This window comes from Polypterus senegalus, chromosome 18 (genome assembly GCF_016835505.1).
Source record: "Polypterus senegalus isolate Bchr_013 chromosome 18, ASM1683550v1, whole genome shotgun sequence".
NCBI classification, from domain to species: domain Eukaryota; kingdom Metazoa; phylum Chordata; class Cladistia; order Polypteriformes; family Polypteridae; genus Polypterus; species Polypterus senegalus.
In genome coordinates this window covers 24,319,596-24,343,564 of record NC_053171.1, presented here as the reverse complement: position 1 = coordinate 24,343,564, position 23,969 = coordinate 24,319,596, and the positions used below count along the sequence as shown (strand labels likewise).

Genomic DNA, 23,969 nt, shown 5'->3' with positions numbered 1-23,969 from the left:
CTCCACCCAGTCCACCCTGCCTGCACTCTCTTCTTCACCTCTCTTCCATAATCCCCATTACTCTGTACTGTCGATCCCGAGTATTTAACCTCATCCACCTTCACCAGCTCTACTCCCTGTACCCTCACCATTCCACTGACCTCCCTCTCATTCACACACATGTATTCTTTCTTGGTGGTCCTAATGACCTTCATTCCTCTCCACCTCTCCAGGGTCTCCTCGACCTGCTCCCTACTCTCACTGCAGATCATAATGTCATCAGCAAACATCATAGTCCATAGTCCTGTCTAATCTCTTCTGTCAACCTGTCCATCACCATTGCATTCATTTACTTATTATTTCATCTATTAATATCTTGACTCATGTCAGAAACCAAATATTACCAGTCCAGTATCTGAGAAATGCTAAGTAGATGTGGAGCAGCGTCACTGCATTTGCATTCACTTCAGTTACTAACAGCATAGATCATAAGCTCAAATGTGATCTCTCTGTGTGTGGACGCTTGGTGACTCAGATATTTCGGTATTGCATTTCAGTAATCAGCATAATAAAATGCTAGAGGCATTGAACGTGTATTTTCAAACAATGAGGTAAATGCTGAGGTACCAACAGGTGTTTTATTTATACCGTTAATGACAGACTTGACGAAAAGGCAAAACAGCTCATTTAGAAGAAGCATAAGAAGTCATGTGAGTAAGTGTTGAGGAATGTGGTTAGAAGAAGGAATTTCAAATAAACCACCACGAGGTTCATTTGACTAGCGGGAAATCCCTGTAACACAAAATCGAAATACATTCTCTGCACAGGCCATGTCTTCTTTATTGATACATGTTTTATGTATAACGTCTTCTTGTGCTTACCTGACAAGGTAACAGATTTTCAAACAGTCTATTAGGCTGTTCTTATCTAAAGCATTTTTATAAGTAACAAAGCGTTAAGGAAAACTCCAAAAAAATAAACAGTGTAATAATGACAAAGATTATTAGTTTATAGTGTTTTTATATTTTACTGATCAACACTGAACTCTACATACATAGTTCAACAGTTCAAGGAATCAGGTACAATGTGATTTACGTAATAAGAAATGATTCACTTAGAGCTTGTAATTCATCGTTCTTTTTGAGATACATCTAATGTATGAGTAAAAAGAGGCCTTTCTTACCCGAAGAAATTACTTGGAAATAGGGCTATAGAAGTAGAATTAGAAGAAATCAACTTTATGATCTCCTACTGGGGTTTACACATTTTCAAGCTCTCTGTATATAAGAGAACAGATTAGCTATATATCTATTGTGGAAAACGCACCCCCCAACACAGACAGACTGACACCAGGATGTCTAAAGCACACTCCTTTATTTTATTCTTTCAATGCACCACAATGCCTTCTCTCACCAACTCTCTTTTTCTTTCTTATTCTTTCTTTCTCTTCTTTCTTTTCTCTCTCAACCTCCTTCTTCCTCCCAACTCTGGCTCGTCTACTAGAAGGAGGCGGCCCCTTTTATCATGACCCGGATGACCCCCAGGTGCTCTCCTTGACGTCATTTCCTGGTGTGGCGGAAGTCTCAGGAAAGCACCTGGAAGCCCTCCGGGTGACCTTGGAATTACTTCCGACAGCACTTCCTGGTGTGCTGTCATCCAAGCTTCTCCCACTGTCCGGGCACCCCCTGGTGGTGACCACGTCCTCTCATAAAGAGCGCCCCAGCTGTGTCCCTGTGGCCCCCAAATAGCCCCGGGTGGCTGCCCTCTAGTGGCCGAGGAAACGTATTGTCCAACTCGGGGACTATCCAGTCGTCCCGGCCGAGCAGTGTCCCCGGTCATCTGTCACACTATATATATATATATATACATATCTATATAGTCCCACTGTCAAACATATGCGTCAAAGGATTTCCTTATATGTAATATCACTTATGGACCAGAGGGGGTGCTATGCTAACAGCGTCATCTGCTTCTCTCTACATGGTGCTCAGAAATCGCCCAGTTAGGGCAACTGACTTCCAGTTCACTCTCCATAAAAGCTTGGGCTTCCTGGAAGGAGGCAGCATGTCTGGCAACAGCTACCCACCGGATGAAGCTCCTGAGGATAACCACTCAATTGATTTAATTTGCTTTCAGCCCAAGTACTTAGTGGGCAAGTACACTGAAGGGCATTTATTTATGTTGGACTTTGAACATTAAATGGTACAACCTCATATATTCCTGGCCACTATATACTGTATATATATATATATATATATATATATTGTGTGTAGAATTCTGAGGAAAAAAATGAATGTAATCCATTTTGGAATAAGGCTGTAACATAACAAAATGTGGAAAAAGTGATGCGCTGTGAATACCTTCCAGATGCACTATATGGCCTGTTTGGTCCCTCATACTCATACTGGGCCAATAGAGGATTGGCGATGAACTTAACTTGCAAGTTTGTGGAAACTGGGAAGAAACTAACACAGACATGGGAACAATGTGGCAAGTATACACCAACATGGACGGAGCCAGAAGTTAGAGACACCCCAGGAACTGTAAACTGCGCAGCATCTCTTATTGCTACTGTACGTCTTTTAAATATAAGCAAGTACTACCTCAAAAATAACAAAAGGAGTTTGTAATTCTTGAAGCTTCTTGTATGTATAATTATAAAAAAAAAACCTAAAATATTTGTTGTAATTTTTATAATCAAGCTACTGAACTGTTTAACCCAAGATTATGTTATAAAACTGAAAGTTTAAAGTGAGGAAGTTCAAGCCAGCAAAAGGATATAGCATGATGAGCCGCTCTAGCAGGTCAGATGATGTCATGATGAGTCTATGCATGGTCAGGGTTACTTCTAAAATCTGATTACTGTGACACAGCCTTCCTTCGGCATCTGAAAAAAAACAAAATATAATATTGTGAGATATGATATTATGATATAATTGTACAATATACATAAAAATATAGAAACGAGGTGCAGGATACCTAATGTGAATAAAAAATTGAGATTACACCTACAGAATTAAGTTCATGTTTGTTTGCCGATACCTGAATTTAAAATATCTTGAACAACCACAGTGTATAAAAATATAAAACACCATACCATTTGTTTCATGTGTGAAATTCACCCTCGACGCTCTTATAACTATGTTTCCGTGTTCTACTTGAACTCTTTTGACAATTTAAACTCAGCCTAATTTTTGCCCATGTGCTGCTACTTTGATTTAACCGGCTATAACGTCATCATCACTCATTCAATATTCATGCTCTACCCCTCAAAATGAAGGTCGGACATTTTGCTTCCAGAATCTTACTAGAGAATTAGTTATGGTGTCCTCATATAACAGAATTAAGTTGTAAAATTCAGTAAAAGTTTTTTCCAAACATTGCACTTTGAATATTATTTTTATTTTCATAGGCGTTGGAATAAGTTTCCAAATACTACAAAAGTGTTAGAAAATGTGTCAAGAACAAACAGAAAAAATGTTAAGAAATATCTACATGTACTATGTTTAGTTTTACTGTTTTGAGGCTGTGGCAGACGACCAGGGACCTTGCCCCTCTGGGACTACCTGGAGCAGGGAAGGCCTGGGAGGGGGGCAATATCTCCCCTGGGCAAAAGAGGGCAGGCCCCCTGGATTTCATCAGGGACCATGGATCAACCTTGTGGGGACCCATGGCCACCACCAGGGGGCACTTGGATGGTCCTGGAGCCCTGGAGGACATCACTTCCGCTATACCAGGAAGTGCTGCTGAACCAGGAACTGTGGACTCCCAGAATGCTTCCTGGTGCAAGGGCAGCATTTCCGCCACACTAGGAAGTGCTGCCAGAGGACCATCACCGAGCACCTGGAGCATATCCGGGGCGGGATAAAAGGAGCCGCCTCACTCCATTCGAGAGGCCGGAGTCGGGTGGAAGAGGACGGAGCTTGCGAGAGAGGAGTGGAGGCGGCTGAAGGAATAAAGACCGAGTACATTGTGGGTTGTGTGCACTATTGTGTGTTGTTGTGTCACAAAATAAACGGTGTGTGTATTTTGGACATCGTGAGCCTCAGTGTCTGTCTGTGTCCAGGCTATCTTTCACAAGGCACTATGAAAAACGGGATGCTTTTCTCTGCTTCAAAAGAGTATCCATAGCATATACTGTATATCTATTATTGAAAACAGTAGGCCTGTGTATCATTTGGTAGGGTAGATCTTACTCTGTCGGAATGTATAGTTAGTAAAGAAATTATACCGTGTATCCAAACTGCAACACCAATAGTTGCAGGATTCAAAAACATCTTTAATACACTACAGATCATTTCATAGCTAACCTTCGGACATTCTCTAGTACTAACACATCTTTCAGCGATATGAAGACCAAGCCTTAGCCTTCATACGATATCGTGGCCTAGTGGAGCACACAGAAATCCAGTCCTCAAATAGTACTAGGATGTTGTACCGTGTCAGCCATTATGAATGTAGTGAGAAGTCAAGCAAAACGACACCTTTTATGGGCTAACTAAAATGATTACAATACGCCAAGCTTTCTTGCCTAAAGAAGGGGCCTGAGTTGCCTCGAAAGCTTGCATATTGTAATCATTTTAGTTAGCCCATAAAAGGTGTCATTCTGCTTGACTTAGTCCTCAAATAGAAAGGAAGCGAAAACATAGTCAGAGATGGTGGAATATGAACGTCCAAAAAGGAAAGTGGACTCCAGCCATGTTCACCAAGTGGTAATAAAAAACGATACCCCATTGGCTCAACATGAGGGCTTAAAATGGATAGGAGTCTCCGTGGGTCTTCTTTTGAGTAAATGACCAAATCTGTTTCTGCTTGTGTAAAACCGGTCAGGAGGCACTGTACATTTTCACTTCTTGAACCTGACCGCCATCTGTCTGCGCTTTTTATTTCTCTTCCTCTTGAACTTGTCTCACATTGTTAACGACTCGGGCACAGGAATTGTTCGTGTAGATTTTTTAAGCAAGGGCGGCACAGTGGCACACTGGGTAGCACTGCTGCCCCACAGTTAGAAGACTTGGGTTCACTTCCCGGGTCCTCCCTGTGTGGAGTTTGCACGTTCTCCCCGTGTCTGTGTGGGTTTCCTCCCAAAGACATGCAGGTTAGGTGCATTGGTGATTCTAAATTGTCCCGTGTGTGCGCATGCCCTGTGATGGGCTGGCACCCTTGTTTCCTGCCTTGTGCCCTGGGATTGGCTCCAGCAGAAACTCGTGACCCTGTAGTTAGGATATAGCTGGTTGGATAATGGATGGATGATTTCTAAGCAAATGAAGAGAGATGTGTTTTTATTTTCAGGCCTTGAAAGCCTTTATCTTTGCGCTTCATCAGGATCTACAATGAAAAGATTTGCGTAGGCTGGCGGTTGGCCTTTGCAGGGTTGTAGTCCCCCAACATCACAAGGAACTTGATTATGAATTCTAAACACGTAGGCATCGTGTCCAGAGGGATTATCAGTTGTTGCGGTTTGGTAATGAAAGGTAAAACAGTTTTTACTCCCAAAGCTATTATAGGTTTGAAACGTAAGTTGGAGTATAAATAACACCATCTCATTTATATGCTGATGTGTCCATGCCCGTTGATGTACTTTGGTAAAACTTTGTTGGAAAAATGGATAACAGAGCACAAGGCTAACATACGGTTAAGAAATATTAAAAAATATTCTGTTTCATGGCTTTCCATTAATGCTAACCACAAATTATTGGATGTGAAATGTAATGTATTAGAAATTGCTTAGGTACATTGTTAGGTTTGGTAGTGAGGGATTTCAATAAGCAGTTGCCTTGCTGTAAAGCCTTTAGGATTTTTAAGCTAGACTTGTGTAATTTATCAAGAGTAGACAACTTAATGGACCCGAGATGTTCTTCTTCCTGTTTATGATGCCGAACTGCTCTTCCTCATTATTTCCCTTCTACAGAATGTTGATGCTGGTTACTGTGGTGCCATCTTCTATCTTTGTCAGCTCTGGAATGTAACTTCACTAGCAATGATATTGTCACATTCAGCACCACTTTGGAGGAAGACATTGTGATCAGCAACGGTTTCTCTCATCAACTCTCAAGTGACGGTGGCACAGTGGAGTTCATGTCCCAGGTCCTCCCAGTGTGGAGTTTGCATGTTCTCCTCGTGTCTGCGTGGGTCTCCTCCAGGTGCTTCAGTTTCCTCCCACAGACCAAAGACATGCATGTTCGGTGCACTGGTGATCCTAAATTGGCCATAGTGTTTTTTTGGTACAGTATGTGTGTTCACCCTGTGATGGACTGGCACCCTGTCCAGGGTTTGTTTCTGCATTTCACCCAATACTAGATGGGGTTAGCTCCAGTAGACCCCCACGACCCTGTTCAGGACTAAGTGTGTTAGAAAATGACTGTCTGAATGAGGCTGTAGTGACACCACCATTGGAGAGGTCCTGGGTAGGTTTAGGGAAACTCACAGGACTGCTGCTAGATACGGTACAGATGGAGCTTGGGGCAGTGGACATCAGGAGGAGAACTTTGACTGTTGTTTGGGTTTATAAACCAAACTGCTGTTTATCATGTTCCACCATTTAAGAGGTAGTGGGTTCAGGAGCAAACTGGAGAACTATAGAGAGGCATGACCAAGATTAATGGCCTGTGTAGTCTGAATCTGAGCAATACATTTTAATTGGATTTCCGCACTAGCCACAGATTGTTCATAACAAACACCATCTTCAAAAACATACTTAGTACTGCGGAATCTGTTGCCAAAGGTTGAAATCTGATCTTAGGCCACATGCTGTTGGTACCTGGATAAAGATAGGTGCTAACCTATGAAGAGATCGCCAAGTACAGTACAGTCATTATTATTATTATTATTTTACTTTTTTATCATCGGATTTTTATTAAGTAGATAGGAAATTCAAATAACTGTAAATCAACCAAATGTAAAACACCCAACCCATGGTGTCCACCCCACAACCCCAAATAGTGCAAGTTAATCATGGAGGAGAGAAGGGACAGTACACAGGAGAAACTAAGGGGTCATTAAGTTAAGCTTCCGTCCAGGTGAGTCCGAATAATTTGTATCCATGATTGCTATTTAGAAATATCGGAGCCAGTAGCACCATTAATTCTAGCAGCAGGCAGAGTCGGTTATAACAGACCAAGTCAAAGGACAAAGACCTCGGAACCCCGACGCGTCTCCTGGCTGCTAGCAAAACCACCCATGCTGGGCCATCCAATCTGATGGAAGAAGCTTACCATTGTTGTGATTCGTTACAATCCACGCTGAAGATTTCCCCAGCTGTTCAGACCTATCTATATATTATAATTCACTAAGGCAAGACAACCATGGAAAGGACGCCGGAAGAGGCGTGGATTCACTAAGCCACCGACAAGTGAGACACCTATGGCGCACGCAGGAAGGAGCCACGCCCACCAACTCCAAGACCATTGGATACGACGACAACTCGCAGAGCCACGCCCACCAACTCAGACGTGACGGCACAGAAAAAATGGCGTCATTTATATTCGTCTGTCGTAGAGGCAACATGCAGCTCCGACCCACGCTGACTGTTCATGGAGGCATGTTTCTCGCAGAGGTGAATCGCCATATGCAGCGTGTAAAACGGTTTGCTAGGGGTATCCCATGGGATCCTTTAAACATTCCTTTACAACTGAGGTTAAAACACAATGAAGTGAGCAATCTTTAAGTTTTCGGTTACGACGCACAACCGCGTGCAGCATAGCACACTGTTTTACACGCTACATACAGCAATTCGCTTCCGTGACAAACATGTGTCTTCTTACATGCTCCTGCACTTTGTACACACCCAGCTCGCTACCTGTGCCTCTGTTTCATTACCGTCTCACCTGCTTCACCAATGCAGGCCCTGCAACAGTCGAGACGCTCTCTTTCAGCAGCTGACCTTCTCTGTGCCTGACCGGTTCACACAGAGGCACCACACGACCAGGCGGTGTGTGTGTTTCGAGAACGAGGGTGGACGCGGCAGGACTATCTAAGAAGAGGCATGTTTGTCACAGATGTAAATCGCTGTAAAAACGTGTAAAACATTTTCCGAGAGGTTTCCCATGGTCTTAGACTAGGTGGCCGGGTCTCTGTCAGTTGCTCTTGAGACCGGGCACATGACCAGGCAGTGTGTATGCTTCGAGTGCGAGGGTGGACGTGACAGGACCATCCAAGAAAAATCATGTCGCGGCTGTGAATCGCTGAATGCAGTGTGTAAAACAGTTTGTTTGTCGCAGATGTCAATCGTTGTATGCAGCGTGTAGAGCAGTTTGCGAGGGGTATTCCATGGTCTTACAGTTGGTGGGCGAGTCTCTGTTAGTTGCTCTTACGAGTGGGCACATGACCAGGCAGTGTGTGTGCTTCGAGAGCATGGGTGGACGCGACAGCACCATCTAAGAAGATTCATATTTGTCGCGAATGTGAATCGCTGTATGCAGCATGTAAAACGCTGTATTGTATGTTGCCCTCTCCAGAGTTATATCTTTTCATTCACCTACAGTCGTATACCCAATGAAGTAACCAGTCTTTAAAAACCAAGTTTTCGGTTACAACGCACGACCGTGTGCACCATAGCAAACTGTTTTACACGCTACATACAGCAATTCGCATCCGCGACAAACATGCGTCTTCTTAGATGCTCCTGCACTTTGTTCACACCCCCCTCCCACTTCACTACTACCGTGGTCGGGTGTCTTGGTGGATTATATATAGAAAAGCAGCCAAAACCGCACAGAGCAATGAAAAGTCTACGTGAGTCCCAGGTGCATCTGGAGTGTACAAAGACAACGACTCGAGTGACGAGTTGAAGGTGGGCACATGAGCAGGCAGTGCATACTGGATGAGAAATCAGCAGACTAGCATGACGGAGGGAGCGAGTTGACGTCCTTCTCCTCTCCTCCCATTTCACCCTCCGCGCCTGAGCGCCGCACGGACGATTGTGTGCTGGTTCGTTCCGTGCATTGTTACAATGTTGCTTTTCTTGATGATTTATTACATTACCGATTTTTCAAATGTTAATTTTCTTCCTGTGCTTAAAAATCATTAAAAAAACGGCCTGATCATGTGGCGTATGGTACGCTGTGGGTTGGCTAGTTCCAAATAATTCAAGAAGTCTAACTTCAAAATGAAGGAATGGACAACTGCATGAAAGTCAAGTCTAAACAGAAAATAACACAACTCAGCATTCTACACGAAGAAAAAGAAATTATACTGATAAATAGGACTATAACCCTTTTTAATAGATTAAACTAAAAACCATATGTCCCTTGTCTGTTTCCTAAAATGATGGATTATTACCACTCACGTCAATATAACCATTTTCACTCCCAGGTGTGGCGTGGCCATGTTGTGAAATCTGCAAACATCTCTTGGCAGGATGAGTTTCACTGGCTTCACACTCCTTAGAGATTCATCCTCTAAACCATTTATATCAAACTCTTCTGTACTGGCGAGACCCAACAATAGGCTCAGTCATTAGATATTATAGCAGAAGGTTGGCGTTACTATATAAGCACTTATCGTATCCTTAAGAAGTGAAACAATAACTGTATATCATTTACTAAACACACACACTAAAGATGTAAAAGAAACAAAAAAATGAAACTGACTTACTCTTATATCACTAAGCGTGTTGCCAATCGAAATACTAAATTTACATTTCAGTTTCATCCAACATTGAAAAACAACCACATATGACATTAATTAATAAACAGAAACCTCACTGGGGAAAGATACAAGCCTGAGCTGGTCCTTTAATTCAACGCCTTCGAAGGGAAAGTCAGGAGAACTGGGCTGAGTTCAAAATAATATTAACAGCAAAAACACACCAATCAATGAAGACAATTTACATTTCGTACATTTACATATACTGTACAAGTGTCAGATGTCCTTCAGCCTTTACACCTACAGCATTTTTATTTTTGTGTGTGTGTTTGGGTGTTTCTGTTTCATATATCCATCCATTTTCCAACCCGATGAATCCGAACACAGGGTCACAGGGGTCTGCTGGAGCCAATCCCAGCCAACACAGGGCACAAGGCAGGAATCCAATCCCGGGCAGGGTGCCAACCCACCACAGTCTCATATATTATTTTTATATATATACTCAGCAAAAAAAGAAACGTCCTCTGACTTTCAACTGTTTTTACTTTCAGTAAGCTTAATGTGTAAATATTTGTATGAACACTAAAAGAGTCAACACCATAAGACATAAACTACAAATGTTTCACAATGTGTCCCTGAATGAAGGGAGGCTCAAAATCAAAAGTACCAGTCAGTATGTGGTGTGGCCACCAGCTGCTTGAAGTACTGCAGTGCATCTCCTCCTCATGGACTGGACCAGATTTGTCAGTTCTTGCTGTGAGATGTTACCCCACTCTTCCACCACGGCACCTGCAAGTTCCTGGACATTTCTGGGGGGAATGGCCCTAGCCCTCACCCTGCGATCCAACAGGTCCCAGATGTGCTCAATTCCTTCGACGATAAACACGAATCCGTCCATCACCCCTGGTGAGACAAAACCGTGACTCAGTGAAGAGCACTTTTTGCCACTCCTGTCTCGTCCAGCGAAGGTGGGTTTGTGCCCATAGGCGGCGTTGTTGCTGGTGATGTCTGGTAAGGACCTGCCTTACAACAGGCCTACAAGCCCTCAGTCCAGCCTCTCTCAGCCTATTGCGGACAGTGATGGAGGGATTGTGTGTTCCTGGTGTGACTCGGGCAGTTGTTGTGGCCATCCTGTACCTGTCACGCAGGTGTGATATTCGGATGTACCGATCCTGTGCAGGTGTTGTTACACGTGGTCTTCCACTGCGAGGATGATCAGCTGTCCTTCCTGTCTCCCTGTAGCGCTGTCTTAGGCGTCTCATAGTGCGGACATGGCAATTTATTGCCCTCACCACATCAGCAGTCCTCATGCCTCCCTGCAGCATGCCTAATGCACGTTCACGCAGATGAGCAGGGACCCTGGGCATCTTTTTTGGGTGTTTTTCACAGCCGGTAGACAAGTCTCTTTAGTGTCCTGCGTTTTTAGAATTGTGACCTTAAATGCCTACTTTCTGTAAGCTGTTAAGGTCTTAACGACCATTCCACAGGTGCATGTTAATTAATTGATTATGGTTAATTGAACATGCATGGAAAACATTGTTTAAACCCTTTACAATGAAGATCTGTAAAGTTATTTGGATTTTTAAAACATTATTGTTGAAATACACAGTCCTGAAAAAGGGACGTTTCTTTCTTTGCTGAGTATATATAGTTTTTCTGTGTCTATCTCTTCAGCTTCTGTCAAGTATTAATTTTGTTATTGGGACAAATAAAGTAGGTCGATAGATAGATAGATAGATAGATAGATAGATAGATAGATAGATAGATAGATATGTAAGGCACTATATAATAGACAGATAGATAGATAGATATGTAAGGCACTATATAATAGATAGATAGATAGATAGATAGATAGATAGATAGATAGATAGATAGATAGATAGATAGATAGATATGTAAGACACTATAGATAGATATGAAAGGCATATATGATTAGATAGATACAGTGGTGTGAAAAACTATTTGCCCCCTTCCTGATTTCTTATTCTTTTGCATGTTTCTCACACAAAATGTTTCTGATCATCAAACACATTTAACCATTAGTCAAATATAACACAAGTAAACACAAAATTCAGTTTTTAAATGATGGTTTTTATTATTTAGGGAGAAAAAAAATCCAAACCTTCATGGCCCTGTGTGAAAAAGTAATTGCCCCTTGTTAAAAATAACCTAACTGTGGTGTATCACACCTGAGTTCAATTTCCGTAGCCACCCCCAGGCCTGATTACTGCCACACCTGTTTCAATCAAGAAATCACTTAAATAGGAGCTGCCTGACACAGAGAAGTAGACCAAAAGCACCTCAAAAGCTAGACATCATGTCAAGATCCAAAGAAATTCAGGAACAAATGAGGACAGAAGTAATTGAGATCTATCAGTCTGGTAAAGGTTATAAAGCCATTTCTAAAGCTTTGGGACTCCAGCGAACCACAGTGAGAGCCATTATCCACAAATGGCAAAAACATGGAACAGAGGTGAACCTTCCCAGGAGTGGCCGGCCGACCAAAATTACCCCAAGAGCTCAGAGACGACTCATCCAAGAGGTCACAAAAGACCCCAGGACAACGTCTAAAGAACTGCAGGCCTCACTTGCCTCAATTAAGGTCAGTGTTCACGACTCCACCATAAGAAAGAGACTGGGCAAAAACGGCCTGCATGGCAGATTTCCAAGACGCAAACCACTGTTAAGCAAAAAGAACATTAGGGCTCTTCTCAATTTTGCTAAGAAACATCTCAATGATTGCCAAGAGGTGCTGCAACAGGACAATGACCCAAAACACACCAGCAAATCCACCTCTGAATGGCTGAAGAAAAACAAAATGAAGACTTTGGAGTGGCCTAGTCAAAGTCCTGACCTGAATCCAATTGAGATGCTATGGCATGACCTTAAAAAGGCGGTTCATGCTAGAAAACCCTCAAACAAAGCTGAATTACAACAATTCTGCAAAGATGAGTGGGCCAAAATTCCTCCAGAGCTGTAAAGACTCATTGCAAGTTATCGCAAACGCTTGATTGCAGTTATTGCTGCTAAGGGTAGCCCAACCAGTTATTAGGTTCAGGGGGCAATTACTTTTTCACACAGGGCCATGTAGGTTTGGATTTTTTTATCCCTAAATAATAAAAACCATCATTTAAAAACTGCATTTTGTGTTTACTTGTGTTATATTTGACTAATGGTTAAATGTGTTTGATGGTCAGAAACATTTCGTGTGACAAACATGCAAAAGAATAAGAAATCAGGAAGGGGGCAAATAGTTTTTCACACCACTGTAGATAGATAGATAGATAGATAGATAGATAGATTGGGGAGCAGTTGGGATTCATACTCCCTACTTTCAAGGACTTCTGTTTGACCCACAAGTGCCTCCGGCAGGCTAAGCCCCTAATACCGGAGGTAACCCCAATCTCATCCAGGCGAGTCAGAGTCAGGTGGAAGATTTTGCCAACATAATCTTTTAGATTTTTTGAGCAGGCTACTGCAGGAGTTGACAAAACAGCCTAAAGAAGGTAAGACTTTCTGAAGGCCCCTGATAAGGCCCCACCTAGAATATTCATTCTGAAACCAGAAGCTGTCAGCATCAGAGGTGAGCTACAAAGCTGGATGTCAAGTGGGTTGACTGTCAGGAGACAAAGAGCACAGATAGGAGGAGGATGGAGTGAGGCCGTCAGCGAGTCCCTCAGGGGTCTGTCCTTGGACAGTTACTTCTTCTGATTTACATTAATGACACAGATGCTGGTGTAGTTAGTAAACTTGTGAAATGCACACATGACACTGAATTTGGAGAAATGGCAGACACTGAGGAGGCAGCAAAAACAATTCAGAAAGATCTGGACAAGATTCAGAACGTGTTACATGTTGGCACAAAGAATGAAAAGGAATTTAGGGATTTATGTTGACAGAACATCTTCACTGACTGTGCAATGTGCTGAAATAATTAAAAAGGTATATAAAATATTAGGTTAATTAATGTAAAAATGTCCTGAGTATAAATCAAGGGATGTTAGGCTCTGACTGTATAATGCGTTACTAAGACCACAACTGGGGGTACTGTGTACAGTTCTGGTCATCACGTTACAAGAAAGACACACCAGCAACATGATGCTGTACACAGGAGAGCAACCAGTCACATCCCTGGACTTAAGGACACGTTGTACTGTGACTGAGTCAGAGAATTAAACCTGTTTAGTCTCGAGCAGAGAGGACTGTGTGAGGTCCTAATCCAGGTCTTTAAAATTCTCAAAGGCATCAATAAAGTAGATCCAGCAGGATTCTTTCAACTAAATGGCAAATCATGTTGTACCACCGACCTGGGAGAACAACTAAGCCCTGGGCTGCTGCACGATCAGAATACCACTGGAGAAAAGCAGTTCCTTACTGAAATCTTTCGGGGTAATGTCACCAACTTTCTTCCTATTTTTGACCCACTTTGATGGAGAAGTACAGAGAAGGCCAGAAGGATTTGTATTGCGTCTTTGCGGACCTGGAGAAAGCATATGACAGGCTACCTCGAGAGGAGCAGTGGAATTGTGTATGAGGAAGTCGGGAGTGGCAGAGAAGTATGTAAGTATTTTACAGGATATGCACGAGGGAAGTGTGACAGTGGTGAGGTCTGCAGTAGGGGTGACAGATGCATTCAAGTTGGAGGTCGGATTACATCAGAGATCGGCTCTGAGCCCTTTCTTATTTGCAATGGTGATGGACAGGCTGACAGATGAGATTAGACAGGAGACCCCGTGGACTGTGATGTTTGCTGATGACATTGTGATCTGTAGCGATAGTAGGGAGCAGATTAAGGAGACCCTGAAGAGGTGGAGATAGAGAGAGGAGAGGAATGAAGGCCAGTAAAAACAAAATGGAATACATTTGTGTGAATGAGAGGGAGGTCAGTGGAATGGTGAGGGTGCAGGGAGTAGAGTTGACGAAGGTGGATGAGTTTAAATACTTGGGATCAACAGTACAGAGTAATAGGGATTGTGGAAGAGAGGTGAATAAAAGTGCAGGTATGGAATGGGTGGAGAAGAGTGTCTGGAGTGATTTGTGACAGACGGGTATCAGCAAGAGTGAAAGGGAAGGTCTACAGGACTGTAGTGAGACCAGCTATGTTATATGGGTTGGAGACGGTGGCACTGACCAGAAAGCAGGAGACAGAGCTGGAGGTGGCAGAGTTAAAGATGCTAAGATTTGCATTAGGGGTGACGATGATGGATAGGGTTAGAAATGAGGGCATTAGAGGATCAGCTCAAGTTGGATGGTTGGGAGGCAAAGTCAGAGAGGCGAGATTGCATTGGTTTGGACATGTGCAGAGGAGAGATGCTGGGTATATTGGGAAAAGAAAGGTAAAGATAGAGCTGCCAGGGAAGAGGAAGGCCAAACAGGAGGTTTATGGATGTGGTGAGAGAGGACATGCAGGTGATGGGTGTCACAGAACAAGATGCAGAGGACAGAAAGATATGGAAGAATATGATCGGCTGTGGCAAGTGGCAGCCCCTAATGGGAGCAGCCGAAAGAAGAAGAAGAAGACAGAACTGTAGAATACTACTGACTTTTGGAAATATGAAAACGAGAGGCCCTATAAGGCGAGCTGCAGAGTTCTGTGGCAATTGCAGCCTTTAAAAAGCTCCGTTTGACATGCCTGGTTTACATTGGCCTGCTAAACTCTGAGCAAGCTGAATTACGAGAAAGATTTTATTTAGAATGTAGAATTATCATTCATTACAAAAAAACTGTCTAGAACAAAAAGTAGCAGCCGCTGTATGAATCTATGAACTGAAAATGGAAACTCAATAGTGAATGAATAATTTACACATTTGTAGAATTCTGCATTATAATGAAAGGAATCGCTCTAAACACACAGCTTACAGAAACCCAACTACTTAAAAGATGAAAAGGAAGAAGAATTGTTTAACCCATATTGAAGTGTCTGTATTCAAACTGAGAATCATAACGAGAGCTTTGAACTTTCTCCTAAACAGGAAGTTTGTCTCATTTCTGAGTCTGCTCCAGGACACGTTTTATGACATGATGGCCTACCATTTCAGTCAAATCTCCTTCTTACTGTGCCCAGAATGGAGTAGTACATGTTAATCGATTATATTATAGTACAGTATGTGTTCGAAACTCATCGCACAATTGACTTGTAATTGAGGATCTTAGTGTTAAGAAATCTTAACTTAAACATGCAGTAAACAATTAGGCATTGATCTGGATTTAATCAATAAACAACACAAATCCGTAACCATACAATGCTCTGACCCACCTTTCAACCTCAGCCATAGAGGAAAAATACGAGAATTTCGAAAACCCAACTACAGAGAAATCTAAGTGAATAATTTATGAGCGGGACTAAAATTATTAGGATCGCTTGTTGAGAGGAAGAAGTAGCTTATCTTTCAAGATATTCAGATTTCGGTATGCCTTTGTAAAGGATCTGACACATCAAGTGAATACAGAATACAGAGATGTCCTCCAGTTTCTGCAGGATTTATTCTTGTGCTAGAATATTTCACATGGTTTAAATTGTAACACAAGTGATATACTAGGGATGCAAAATAACAGCTTCAGGGAATTTCTGATTGGAGGCTAAGAAAAATGTGGCCACAATTGTTTCCAAATGGAAAAATAATTTCTGAATATGAAGACAGCACTCTATCTGAGAGATTAAGCAGCAATGCCACAGGCAAACTGACCTCAAGCTCAAGGGAAAAAAACTGGTAGGTGGTGGAGGGTGCAGTGCCAACGTATGTTTAGGAAAGCACATATGTCTTTGAGAAGAACTAACTGCATGTATAACTTCTCTCTGTATACTGTATATATATAAAATCCAACGTTTGTCTGTCTGTCCGCTTTTCATAAGAGAACTACTTAACGGATTTAGATTGCGTTTTTTTCTATAATTTGCTTGAACATTCTGGTTGATTTTGCGACTTCTCTCATTGCGCTATGTATCATAGTTCACTTGCGGTACTGATTTATTTGGGCGAATCCAAGAGAGACACAGCAGGCCTAGGGGAGAGGGGTGTTGCCCTCCTCACTCACGTGCCAGCCTCGGGGCGTACCTTACATCCGCTTAGCTAGCGAACGCGAGAACTACATAACGGAATTAGATTGTTTTTTTTCAATAATTTGCTTGAACATTCTGGTTGATTTTGCAACTTCTCTCATTGCTCTATGTATCATAGTTCACTTGCGGTACTGATTTATTTGGGCGAATCCAAGAGAGACACAGCAGGCCTAGGGGAGAGGGGTGTTGCCCTCCTCACTCACGTGCCAGCCTTGGGGCATATCTTACATCCACTTAGCTAGCGAACGAGAGAACTACTTGACAGATTTAGATCGGGTTTTTTTCTAGCATTTACCTGAATATTCCTGTTGATTTTGCGACTTCTCTCATCACACAAAGAATCATAGATCACTTGCAGGAGCGATGTATTTGTGCTAATCTGAGACAGAGGATGCGTGCCGAGGGGAGGAGGAAGTGTGACGTCAGGAGTAGGGGTCCAGGCGGGGCCTTCCTCACTGTCCTGTTTCACTTCTACACGGGCGGAGTTGCAGGGCACGGCTAGTTTAATATATAATTAGCTAACATAAGGAAGACGGATATGGAGGTAAAGTAATTGGATAGCCAGATTTTTAAAAGTAGCCAGCAATATTTTCCAGTACCAGATCCTTTGGTAAAATGAAGGCTTTGTTTGGACAATTTACATGGAAAATGAACAAGTGAAGTGAATTAGGAGGCAAGGTAATGTAATGCATGATGGGTAAAGAGTAGTTCTGAATAAACGTGTAGACAACAAGAGTGCAGACCTGAAACGGCTGGCCTGGGAATGCCTCGGAATCTCCCCCAGTAAAAGGATATCTGGGCATCATAGCTTAAACTGCTGCCCACCCAGATAAGCGGCAGAAAATGAATGGATTCTTTGTGTCATTTACCCATAAAGAACAAAATCACAAAGCGATGTTTTAACCGGGCTGTAGACCAGTAGTAGAAAATGTAGTACATTGTAATAGCATTTAAAATACTTCGTCATTTACAATGGTATATTCTAAACATTTGCACATACAATGTATGAAAATCTGTTTCTAAATATGGCTTAATAAGTAACCAAAATGTAGAATCTGATTTCATTTATTAAGATCATATGGTAAAAGTCTAAGTGCTGTATGAATGATCTTTATTGGTGCAGTCATAAGGTGTTGTACCATGTTAGCCATTATGGACGTAACAAGAAGTCAAGCAAAATGACACCATTTATTGGCTAACTGAACGTCTGAGACAATTGAGCTTGCATATTGTAATCTTATTCGCTAGCCAATAAAAGGTGTCATTTTGCTTGACTTCTCATTGGTGCAGTCAGTAATCTAATGTCCACCGACTGTGGCCAGTTTTTAAGTAGACATGTCACAATTAAGAAATGAGATGTTAAAAAAAAAAAAGTCATATTTCAGGGTGGCATGGTGGCGCAGTGGTAGTGCTGCTGCCTCGCAGTTAGGAGACCTGGGTTCGCTTCCCGGGTCCTCCCTGCGTGGAGTTTGCATGTTCTCCACTTGTCTGCGTGGGTTTCCTCCCACAGTCCAAAGACATGCAGGTTAGGTGCATTGGCGATCCTTAAATGTCCTTTGTGTGTGGGCTGGCGCCCTGCACGGGATTTGTGCCCTGTGTTGGCTAGGATTGGCTCCAGCAGACCCCTGTAGTTAGGATATAGCGGGTGGATGGATGCCATATTTCCATTTTAATCGTCAACAACCAAGAGCAAAATTTGAGATGTGTTACTCTAAACTTGGAGCGTCACGTCTTAACGTAATGTGCACTGCTAACGCCAAAGCCACTTTACCTTCAAAGCAAAAGACCACCAGCAAAGAGAAGAGAAAGTAACACGTGCTTTTTGACTTTTTTTGATCTGTTTCTCTTTCTTTCTTGCTAAAACAAAATGTCTGAACAGGAAAAAGCTGCAAGAACATCTTTACCAATTTTTTTTCTAGTTTCACTTTTTAAATAAACAATGGAAAAATCTCACTTGTAAAAGTCTGACGATAGTGAGCAGCATCTGAATGACTCTCTTAAACAGGTTGCTACTTTACGGCAGGACAGTCCACATGCCTTTTACTTCTGGGTTCCCAAAGCTTAAATCGTCTCCTTTGTTGAAGCCTTACAATTACATAACACTTTTGTATGCACTATTTCAGCAATTACTTTTAATAAACAGAACAGGAATAATGTTTTCACTCATTCTCTTATTTAAACATCCATCCATCCATCCCTCCATTATCCAACCCGCTATATCCTAACTACAGGGTCACTGGGGTCTGCTGGAGACAATCCCACCCAACACAGGGCGCAAGGCAGGAAACAAACCCTGGGCAGGGTGCCACCTCACTGCAGGGCACACACACCTACACACCAAACACACACTAGGGACAATTTAGGATCGCCAAAATTGGACTGTGGGAGGAAACCGGAGCACTGCAAACTCCACACAGGGAGTACCCGGGAAGCGAACCCAGGTTGCTTAACTGCGAAGTAGCAGCGCCACCGTGCCACCCCTTATTTAAACATTTCAAGACAATTAATTTAAAATATTTCTTTAGATTCTTAATTTTATTTAGGCATAATCATTATTCTTATAGAGAAGCACAGTGCTGCTGCCTCCTGGATTTAAATCCTGTGCTTTTCTTTCATATCTTTCTGTCCTCTCCATCTTGCTCTGTTACCCCCATCGCCTGCATGTCCTCTCTCACCATATCCACCAACCTTCTCTTAGACCTTTTCCTTTTCCTCTTCCCTGGCAGCTCTATCCTTAACATCCTTCTCCCAATATACTCGGCATCTCTCCTCTGCACATGTCCAAACCAATGCAATCTCGCCTCTCTGACTTTGTCTCTCAACCGTCCAACTTGAGCAGACCTTCTAATGTCCTCATTTCTAATCCTGTCCATCCTCGTCAAATCCAATGCAAATCTTAGCATCTTTAATTCCACCCTGCCTGTACTCTATTTTTCACCTCTCTTCCACAATCCCCATTACTGTGTACTGCTGATCCCAAGTATTTAAACTCATCCACCTTTGTCAGCTTTACTCCCTGCATCCTCACCATTCCACTGACCTCCCTCTCATTTACACACATGTATTCTGTCTTGGTGGTCCTGCTGACCTTCATTCCTCTCCTCTCTAGAGCATCTCTCCACCTCTCCAGGGTCTCCTCAACCTGTTCCCTACTATCTCTACAGATCACAATGTCATCAGCAAACATCACAGTCCATGGGGACTCCTGTCTAATCTCATCTGTCAACCTGTCCATCACCATTGCAAATAGGAAAGGGCTCAGAGCCGATCCCTGATGTAATCCGACCTCCAACTTGAATGCATCTGTCAGTCCTGCCGCTGACCTCACCACTGTCACACTTCCCTCGTACATATCCTGTACAACTCTTACATACTTCTCTGCCACTCCCGACTTCCTCATACACAATACCACTGCTCCTATCGAGGTATCCTGTCATATGCTTTCTCCAGGTCCACAAAGATGCAATGCAACTCCTTCTGGCCTTCTCTAAACTTCTCCATCAACATCCTCAGAGCAAACATTGCATCTGTGGTGCTCTTTCTTGGCATGAAACCATAGTGCTGCTCACTAACCATCACCTCACTTCTTAACCTAGTTTCCACTACTCTTTCCCATAACTTCATGCTGTGGCTCATCAATTTTATTCCCCTGTAGTTACTGCAGTCCCCCTTATTCTTAGATATCAGCACCAGTACACTTCTTCTCTACTCCTCAGGTGTCCTCTCACTTTCCAAGATTCCATTAAACAATCTGGTTAAAAACGCCACTGCCATCTCTCCTAAACACCTCCCTGCTTCCATAGGTATATCATCTGGACCAATGGCCTTTCCATTTTTCATCCTCTGCATAGCAGTCCTTGCTTATAATAATATAGAGTATAATAATATATTTTATTTATATAGTGCCTTTCCCATGCTCAAGGCACATGGTTAATTACTAATCAAACAACAACAGTAAACTCAAAAATAAAATTACAGATTAAGTTAAATTGACAATAATAATACTAAAATGAGAATCTGTTAACCGCAAGGTAAATTTAGCACCTCTAAGAGAACAAGTTCAAGCACTGGAGCTTCTTATGTAACGTGAATTATTTTCAGGCATAAAAGTAGAAATCTCTGCGCCTGAGTGCTAAACAGAAAGATATAAAAAGAAGTGGCTAATCCCTAAAATTAAGTAATTCATAAATAAAGAAATTAAAGAATCATAACAATGGGAGGTGTGAAAACTGAACATAAACTGCTCAAAAAAATTAAAGGAACACTTTGAAAACACATCAGATCTCAATGGGAAAAAGAAATCCTCCTGGATATCTATACTGATATGGACTGGGTAATGTGTTAGGAACGAAAGGATGCCACATCGTTTGATGGAAATGAAAATGATCAACCTACAGAGCCCTGAATTCAAAGGCGCCCCAAAAATCAGAGTGAAAAAATGATGTGGCAGGCTAGTCCATTTTGCCAAAATTTAATTGCAGCAACTCAAAATTGTACGCAGCACTTTGTATGGCCCCTGTGTTCTTGTATACATGCCTGACAACATCGGTGCATGCTTCTAATGAGATGACAGATGGTGTTGTGGGGGATCTCCTCCCAGATCTGGACCAGGGCATCACTGAGCTCCTGGACAGTCTGAGGTGCAACCTGGTGGCATTGGATGGACCAAAACATAATGTCCCAGAGGTGTTCTATTGGATTTAGGTCAGGAAAGTGTGGTGGCCAGTCAATGGTATCAATTCCTTCATCCTCCAGGAACTGCCTGCATACTCTCACCACATGAGGCCAGGAATTGTCGTGCACCAGGAGCCACTGTACCAGCATAGGGTCTGACAATGGGTCCAAGGATTTCATCCTGATACCTAATGGCAGCCAAGGTGCCTTTGTCAAGCCTGTAGCGGTCTGTGTGACCCTCCATGGATATGCCTCCCCAGACAATCATTAACCCACCACCAAACTGCTCATGCTGAATGATGTTACAGGCAGCATAATGTTCTCCATGGCTTCTCCAGACCCTTTCACTTCTGTCACGTGCTCAGGGTGAACCTGCTCTCATCTGTAAAAGCACAGGGCACCAGTGGTGCATCTGCCAATTCTGGTATTCTATGGCGAATGCCAATCGAGCTGCATGCTGCTGGGCAGTGAGCTCAGGGCCCATTAGAGGACATGGGGCCCTTGGGTCACCCTCATGAAGTCTTTCTGGTTGTTTGGTCAGAGACATTCACACCAGTGGCCTGCTGGAGGTCATTTTGTAGGGCTCTGGCAGTGCTCATCCTGTTCCTCCTTGCCCAAAGGAGCAGATACTGGTCCTGCTGATGGGTTATGGACCTTCTATGGCCCTCTCCAGCTCTCCTAGAGTAACTGCTTGTCTCCTAGAATCTCCTCCATGCCCTTGAGACTGTGCAGGGAGACACAGCAAACCTTCTGGCAATGACACGTATTGATGTGCCATCCTGGAGAAGTTGGACTACCTGTGCAACCTCTGTAGGGTCCAGGTATCGCCTCATGCTACCAGTAGTGACACTGACTGTAGCCAAATGCAAAACTAGTGAAGAAACAGTCAGAAAAGATGAGGAGGGAAAAATGTCAGTGGCCTCCACCTGTTAAACCATTCCTGTTTTGGGGTCATCTCATTGTTGCCCCTCTAGTGCATCTGTTGTTAATTTCATTAACACCACAGCAGCTGAAACTGATTAACAACCCCCTCTGCTACTTAACTGACCAGATTAATATCCCATAAGTTTCACTGACTTTATGCTATACTCTGATTAAAAAGTGTTCCTTTAATTCTTTTGAGCAGTATATATTTAAGGAGTCACTCAACACAATCAACTGCCAGACAGCATTCAGAAGCCATTAAGAAGGCTAACAGAATGTCAGGTTATATAGCGCCTTGATGTGTGGAGTACAAGTCACAGGAGGTTCTGCTCAAGTCTTTATAACACACTGGTGAGGCCTCATCTGGAGTCCTGTGTGCAGTTTGGGTCTTCAGGCTACAAGAAGGACATAACAGCACAAGAGAAGGTCCAGAGAAGAGCGACTGGGCTGATTCCAGGGCTACAGGGGTTGAATTCTGAGGAAAGATTAAAAGAGCTGAGCCTTTACAGTTTAAGCAAAAGAAGATTATGAGAAGACCTGACTGAAGTGTAAAAAATGATGAAGGGAATGAGTCCACTGTTACTTTAAATTGAGGTCAACCACAACACAGGGGCACAGCTGGAAACTTGTTAAGGGTAAATTTAGCATAAACATTAAGGGGTTTTCTTTACACAGAGAACCACAGTCACATGGAATAAGTGACCAAGTAGTGTGTAGACAGGAGGACTTTAGGGACTTTCAAAACACGACTTGATGTTCTTTTAAAAGAATTAAGTGGAGAGGACTGGTGAGCTTTGTTGGGCTGAATGGCCTGTGCTCGTCCAGATTGTTTTTAATGTTCTAAAGTCAGGAGCAGCTCAGGGGTAGTGCTGCTGCCTCACAGTAAGGAGACCAAGGTTTGTGTCCCAGGTTCTCCCTGTGTGGAGTCTGCATGTTCTCCCCATGTCTCCTCTGGTTTCCTCCTACAGTCCAAAGACATGCAGGGTAGATGAACTTGCAATACTAAATTGGCCCCAGTGTGTGTTTACCCTTCAATAGACTGGTGCTCTGTTTAGGTTTTGTTCCTGCCTTGTGCCCTATGCTAGCTGGGATAGGCTTCGGCCCCCAATGAATCCCCTCCCCCCCATTTTCATGGGTTAAGCAGGTCAGAAAATGACAATGACAACCTAAACTCAGAGGTTTGAATTCCATTGTAACATATTCAAACTTTAAACTGAATCAAAACTGCTAAACAGAAATACTTAGGAAATCATTCAAAACACTATCAAGAAGGCATAGTGGAACAAAAGGATTACTTACGAACCTGGGGTCACAAAACTAAATGCGGTGCCATTTCTCATCTTTTTATTGTCCAGGACTCATCTTACTACTATAAGCAGCACAAGTGTAATTATCTGATATTAAGGTAAATGCTGAAGACTACCACTCTACCAGCACATACTGAAGAGTTATCTTACTTAAGTGGAAAAGGCCCAGTCAGTGGGTAACTGATATTCTATACTATTTGAAATTGGAAAAAAAAAAATCAAATTCTCGCTTAGAGGATCTGTTGAAAACTGTTTTTAAATATGGCAAAATTTATTCAATAAAATTTGAAAATAAGAATTTATATCGGGGAAGAGGACAGAGAAGAGAAACCATGGGAGGAATCCAGGCTGAAGAATGATTGAGTGTTTTTTTGGCTACTTATCGTATTTGGGGGTTGAAAACTTTATATTCGTCAAAAACTTTGATCTCTGGTTTTCGA

At 42.6% G+C, this 23,969-nt stretch overlaps 1 protein-coding gene across 3 annotated transcripts in view; it reads right to left on the bottom strand.

Moving 5' to 3' along the window:
• The window catches only part of LOC120518574 (RAS guanyl-releasing protein 1-like), a 200,038-nt gene that overhangs the window by 45,875 nt on the left and 130,194 nt on the right, over positions 1-23,969 (bottom strand). For all 3 annotated transcript variants that reach the window (XM_039741444.1, XM_039741445.1, XM_039741443.1), the window contains 2 exons: positions 2,761-2,866; positions 861-923 (listed from right to left, as the gene is read on the bottom strand). In XM_039741444.1, the coding sequence (XP_039597378.1) occupies positions 861-923; positions 2,761-2,866 (169 nt within the window). The remainder of the gene's footprint in view (positions 1-860; positions 924-2,760; positions 2,867-23,969) is intronic.